The sequence below is a fragment of the Oryzias melastigma genome, linkage group LG21, assembly GCF_002922805.2.
Source record: "Oryzias melastigma strain HK-1 linkage group LG21, ASM292280v2, whole genome shotgun sequence".
Lineage (NCBI taxonomy): Eukaryota > Metazoa > Chordata > Actinopteri > Beloniformes > Adrianichthyidae > Oryzias > Oryzias melastigma.
In genome coordinates, this window is record NC_050532.1 from 19,079,109 (window position 1) to 19,086,124 (window position 7,016).

Below are 7,016 nucleotides of genomic sequence, written 5' to 3' on the forward strand. Positions count from 1 at the left end.
AAAAAAAAAAACTGTGTCATTTTTCAGGACATAGTTTCTGCAGAGCAGCAAAAATTTGTTAGAAATTTGCTTCCAAGCTGTAAGCGGGACTGTTAACACAGAGAAAGCCTGTCCTCGTTTCCCATCATGCCTTTGCTTACATTCTCTCCCACTAGCTTAGGCCCTCATAACCCCAACCTAACATTACCCAGTAGTATAAACCTGCAGACCCGGAGACCGCCAACAACGTTCTCAGGACCGCATTTTCAGGACCGCGTTCTCAGGCCCCTGGCTTTTTTAACACAGCGCCCCTACTGGCTGGAGGACTAACAACGTTCACAGGACGTTTTCAGGACTTGTTTTTTGAGACACCGCCTTCTTGCTGCTGGGTGCCGTTTATAGTTTTTTTTTTTTTTTTTTTTAATAAATGTTAATAATGGTGAGAATTTGGTGTGTTTCATTCACCCTTAACTTTGATTATGACTGATTATTTCCAATGATTTATTTGATAAATTAACTAGTTGTTTAAGTTGTAACAGCGCTTCGATCATGTTTTTACTCTTACTACTCACGTGTGCAATGTGCCTTGTAAAGTCTTCGGAAAGTAACAAAACAAACTCCAACCAGTAGGGGCGCTGTGCTAAAAAAGCCTGGGTCCTGAGAATGCGGCCTGAGAATGCGGTCCTGAAAACGCTGCTGGGTCTCCGGGCCTGCAGGTACACCCTTCTCACATTACCGGTAAAGTGGCGAGAAATTATAGAGTTATCCAGCTGTACAGTTCTGATCCAGGTTCCAGCTATATCAAGGAAAAGATGCATCGGAATGGAGTGGAGCAGGAGGTTTGTGGGGCGCTGATTGTAGCTTATAAGTCCCAGGTACCTGTTTTTTGCCATGGCATTTATTCGTCTGTTCCGGATTCCCAATGAAATACTCAGAAATGCAGTTTAAAGTTTAATTTTATTAATAGACGTCCTCCATCATGAGAAAAATAGTACAAAAAGTTGTTAAAACACTCAATCTCTGTAAACAGATAGAAAATGTAAAAATAAAAAGGTAAAAAAAAGTCTTGGAATATGTGTTTATGACATTCCTTTATGCATTGAGAGTATGTCATCCTTTTGACAGTGACAAAAAATAGTAGAATGCAGTGCCTCTATAATATATCTCTATGTGTGAGGAACTTGTTGCATAAACCATGAAATGTGAACATTAAGTGTTATTTTTGTCGAGTCCTGGTTCTGTGTTGACTTTTCCCTGTGCTGAATTTAAGTGTCAGCAAGAGTTAAAACACAATAGCAACTGTTTCAATATATTGCAACACTTTCATTGTCAACCAAAATAGAGAGCATTTCATCTTTGTAATAACACCATACAGTGTGGTTGTAATAACTTGCATTTCCCAATCCAGTCCCTTGTGTCTAGTTATGGCTCTGGAAAAACGCCACGTTTGTTTGCTATAATTCACACATTCTTTTTTTTATGATTTCTTTAAAGGTCTTTTGGTGAGTGTGTAATTTATGACAGCAGGCAGAGGTCTGTTTTTTTGGGTGTGTTTTAAAGCCAACTTTCTGCTCTGCGCTGTTTCATGGTGCGATGCCTCTGCGGTTTGCCTCAGGGCGGAGTGGCACCACTTGATTGATGACGCTGACAGAAGACGTCCACAGATTCTCTGCCCCGTTGTGAGTTCATGTGTCCGCTTGTGCTTCTTCTTAAACCCACCTAAGTCACCTCAGATTTCAACATATTTCATCTTCGTCTTGTAAAATCCCGTCTCTGTCTTGACAGTAAAATTATTGGTATTCAGCATCGACACCGCTTAAGTTCAGCAAACTCCTTTTTTAAAAAAAGCATTATGGCTGTAAATAACTTTATTACTTTCTCAAAGAAGATTTAGTGACTCTTTATGAAAAACAAAATTCTTAAAAACCCAGACCACTGGAAAGAACCCATCAGTCCCGGAGCCTCAAATATACAGCGGATGAACAGTCTTCTTTGTTGGGTTTAGGTTGGCCAACACCACCAACACCCAGAGAGGAATGCAAAAACAGTTTTGTCTCATGCGGCCATTGTGTTTCAGATATGGTTTCACTTAGAGAAAGCAGAAGAAGTCAATGAGAGCTGTTTGATTAGAATTAGTGGTTAACGCAAATCAAAAAAAAAATAAAAAAGCTTATTGTTATTTGGTACAGATGTACACATTTGTCTTTCTTTCTTTAAAATGACAATAAACACTGTCCAACACTTTACCATTGATCTTAAACCTTAAAGACTATAATCCACCTGATTTCTATCACAAACACTGTGCTTTCAAAAGTTGGCACAGGCTCTGTAAACCGTCCTATTCAAAAAATGTGGATATGCAATATTTTCTGGGTGAAATGACCATTTTTATTCAATCTTTGTGTTCTCATCAAATGGGCATTTTTTTCCTCCCTCCTCCACAGTCTTAATGGCTACAAGATATTCAGCAAAGCACTGCTGATCTACAGCTGTTTTGTTCGGACTCCCGGCGAGAACACAATCTCACTCTGGAGCGCGGCGGCAGCAGCGGCAGCCGTGCAATTCCATCAGCATAAATGCTTCACAAACACTTTCACGTAAAGTATAGGGGAGAGAAAAACACCACTTCAGACAACAGAAATCGTTTTTGGTTGTACTTGTAGACTATGTCAACTTCTATTTTCATGCTATACTGAATATCTAACGATATATCCTTTTCTTGAGAAACGAGGATGTAAATGAATATGTTTGTTTTCCCGTGGAAAGATAACAGAGTTGGAATGACGGGAGACATATTTAATAAAAACAGTGAAATAATTGTGCCTTTACAATCAATCATTTTAAGTGGCCACTTTTTGGCAAACATACCTGCCTGCTGCCTCTGTCCTTCCAAAATCAGCATCATTAAAATATATTTAATTGTACTCGTCCCCTTTTTAGCATACAGTCAGTGTCAGTTATGTGTTTTAATTCTCTAATCAGTGGTCGGCAGGACTGCTATCGCCGTCCCCATGCCGTCTCCCTCTCAATACAGACATCCCAAAACACACACAAGCTGGTTTTGTCAAATGTTTTATTGAGTGTAGACATCTGGCCTACTGTAAAACACACATTATCAGCAGAACAGAGAGAGAAGCAGGTGGCATTGTTCCCACTGTCAGCTGTGTCACTGCTGGCACCTGTGATGGAGATTAATGAAGTATCTGGAGAGTAATACGCTGCTTCAAATGTTGCTACGGTTCTGGAGTGGGGGGCCAGTCCTGGGCTTAAATAGCTTGCTGTCAGAAGCATGCGGAACCGGTGCTTTGGCACCAGAGAGATGAGAACTGACAGGTTGGCAGCCAAAAAGTTAGAAAGTGGAGAGGTGTATCATCCCTGCCCCAAAATGAAGAAAGTAGCAAATAAATAAAGACAGAACAAATCAACTTGTCACTTCTTTTTTGGTGCATTTGGTGCATTAAATTTAAAAAAGATGATGTCTCCGTCTTCAACGATGTAATTTCTTCCCTGTTGTCTGTATTTCCCAGCCGCCTGTAGGACAACAGAAAAGCAGAATGTTATCCTAAATTAAATGTATGTAATATTTTTTCTGCTATAACCAAACTGCAATTGCAAATGTTATTTTCTGCCTCCTCTGGACACACACACACATATACACACACACGAATGTGGGCATGTTTGCTCGTGGGGGGCCTGAATTCCCACTGAGTGAGTAATCCTCTCTTCTGCCCATTTCAGTTTCATGTGCACAAGCTCAAAATGTTAATGAGTCTTGATTACAGCACTACGAAACTTCCCAAGGAAACTAAATAAGTTCTAACATTTCTCTCGTATACAGTAAGTGTTTGTTCTCTCTCCCGGCAAACTCAAAATAATTGACTTGAAGTGCTAATACAGACAGGTTTATGCATTCTGGTTCTGCGCGGTGCACAATTAATTAGAAGAATCAATGTCCCTTTAAAGGCTCAGGAGACCATTTAATCCAAGCTCAATACCACCAGAAACACTGGATGGAGAGTGTGACAAAAAAAAAGAAAAAAAAAATCAATGGCTATTTGTGATTCCTGAGTATGTATTAAACCAGACATGTCTAACTGGTTCATTTGCACTTGAAAGCAGCCATCTGGAGCAGCAACCTTGGCTTAAGCAGATATGATTACTAATAATGTGATATCCCCGCACACCGCGGCCCTATGCAGACAGCCTATTCCCACAACTGGCATTAAACAGCCCAGGCCTTAATGCCACAGTTAGAAATGCTTCATGTTCTTCTGAGGATTAGCAGGAGAGCATGCAGTAAGGACCTGACACTCAGATCTGAACCTCGGATAACAACGCTGGAACCCCCTAGAGGCCAACTCATTTTATTCGCCGTCAGCAGCTTGTGAGGGGTGGGGACAATACTCAGCTGCTGCATTGAGCATCAAATATTTATGAATAGTAAGGAGGTTTAAATGTTTTTTTAGTGCTTCCTTCCACTCTGGGCCTCAAGGGGCCTTTGTGTCACTATAATTACATTAGTTCAATCTGGGGTACAGCTTAAAGCTACACCTCCTATAAGAGCAAGCACCGACAAGTAAGATACTTTAATTTAATTAACTGAGCTGTACGGAAAACAGTGTGTGTCGTCATTTTACAGATGCTAAACTTGCAGCACAAGTAAGCAGAAGGGGAGGGCTCTTTAATGCATTTTGCAGCCCAGTTATTGTCTCCACAAATTTGCCATGAAATCAGTTATTGCATTTGACAGGAGTGTGCACATGAACAATCCACAGCACAGGCAAAAGGTCAAAACAAACACTGGCCGTAATAAAAAGATATGCACGTCATATTTCTGTGCAGCCCATCCATGAAGCGGTCCTTATTTGAGGAATTTCACACTTTATTTAACTTGCCTCTTTATATTGCCGCCGTCACCGCGGAGCGGCTTGGGGTTTGGCCAGACAGAGCTCCGAGCTAACAGTGTGTGGATCTGACAAATGCGCAGAGAAGTGCCTCCTCTGAGCCACAAGCAGGAACCACCATCAGCCAGTTAAGACACATTGTGATAAAGATATGCACAGCTGGAGCACAATGGCAGTGTTTAGAGCCAGAGCCAGCTGGCTTGTCAGGAGTGGTGCTGGAGTGTGTGCAGTAATTTCTTCCCCTGAGTAAAGGTGAAGAGCAGTTTTCAGTTGGAGCTGTGCGGTGTCTGTCAGCTCCACTGATCACAGGAGACTTCCCCTCATCTCCTCTGGCACTCTGACTGCTCACCTTGACAGCGCTCTCGCTGCCTTCCTCTTTAAAATCCTGGAATTTCATTACTTCAGCCATAATGAAGCCCTTCTCAAAGTCGGTGTGGATCTTCCCTGCAGCCTGTGGAGCCTTAGTTCCTTTCTGTCACGAAGGAAAGGAAGGAAAGGACAAATGAATTGTTTTGGAGAAGATGGATTACAGCATGCAAGCGACATGGTGTTTGATAGGCTGATAGCGCTGAGATCACTCTGGGGGTGTTTTCAGGCGGGAGCATTCTTGCTTCACTCCTGATTTCTGGATAGCTTTCCACTCGGCTGTGCCCCGGTAGGGGCAGTCTGGACACAGATAAGGACCCAGCGCTGCTATCAATGCCTTCTGATTCCCATTCCGTAGTGGTATTGATTTCTGTCCAAGCAATCTTGTCTCATTGTGGGTCGCTGCTCAGCTCTCTGGTCATGACAGCAAGAAGACCCAATGTTGCAGCAAGAGACCAGGGTGGTGTAGAGCTCACTGCAACAGGCTTTACAATTGTGATACCATCACCATTTGGTAACTTAAATGCAACCTTATGCAATATTGCCTTGCAAATAAAGGGCAATATTGCATTTTTTATACTAAAAAACTCAAAATCTCACCAAATATTTTTGTCTAATTTAACACTTATTACATGAAATAAGACAAAGTAACTTCTTAGGTAAATGTAACAATTTATTTTGAGACAATAAATCTTGAAGTATTTGATCTTAAATTAAATCTTTTTTAAAGACCCGCTTTGATCATCTTTTGAGATCTATTTTAAAAGAGTTCCCAGTGGTCTATTAATTGTGATTATGCAGATTTTAGATAAAATCCAAAAATCTGTATCGTTTTGAAAAATGCTTCGATTCTCCAGAACGGCAGGAGTTCATCAGAAAATCTGCCCTTGAGTTGTAGGTGGGACTTTGACGTGGAGTAAGCCTCCACTTATTTCCCATGATCCCTTTGTTTACACTCTCTCCCGCTAGCTTACAACTTCTTACAACCTCAGACTAACATTACCATTCCAAGAAAAATGGCGAGCAATATTGGAGCTATCCAGCCATACAGGAAAGTGAAGACGTTAATGGATCCACAAGTGGACGTATGATAATGGAGTGGAGCAGGGAGCTTGTGGAGCCTGTCGATTATGTCTTATAAAGTTACTAAAAAGCCTTTTTTCTAATGGCATTTTTTTATTTGCACCTGATTCACAACAATTTGAATAAAAAAATACACAGAAATGTGATTTAGATCTTAATTTTCTTTATATTTGTCCTCCATCATCTGAAAAATTCCACAAGAATGTGTTAAAACCCCCCAAAATACAATTTTAATTGGTGTGATTCTTTAAGAAATAGCTCTAATGAAACAAAATGTTAAATGTGCGTAACATTTTTAAGCAAGAGTTTTATTTGTGAAATGAGAGTAGGTTTCAAGAAACAAACTTGCTTTATTTTATATATATATACATACTGTATATAAATTTAACTTATAACCCAGTACAAATGCATTTAATAGCAGGACAAAAGTTTAAAGGTAAACATGGTTATCATATAATTTTTAGGACAAATTAATTTTTAAATAAATTCTAATTTAGAATGACAATACTTAGACTGTTGTAGAGCTTAAAGTGGGATTTGTTTGGGGAGGAAGTGTATAAATATACCTATATTAAATATATAAATCAATTTTTTAAGCAATTAATATTTATTTTAGAACATAGTTCAAATTACTAGGGCTATATATTTAAATGTGTGTTTATGGCTAATTTTAAGATTACGTTT

General features: G+C 39.9%; 1 protein-coding gene across 2 annotated transcripts in view; it reads right to left on the reverse strand.

The window, feature by feature from the left end:
- Window positions 1-213: 213 nt before the first annotated feature.
- LOC112155038 (obg-like ATPase 1) overlaps window positions 214-7,016 on the reverse strand; it is a 54,104-nt gene continuing 47,301 nt past the window's right edge. For both annotated transcript variants that reach the window (XM_036209573.1, XM_024286408.2), the window contains 2 exons: window positions 5,233-5,355; window positions 214-3,510 (listed from right to left, as the gene is read on the reverse strand). In XM_036209573.1, the coding sequence (XP_036065466.1) occupies window positions 3,409-3,510; window positions 5,233-5,355 (225 nt within the window). In that variant the 3' untranslated portion in view covers window positions 214-3,408. The remainder of the gene's footprint in view (window positions 3,511-5,232; window positions 5,356-7,016) is intronic.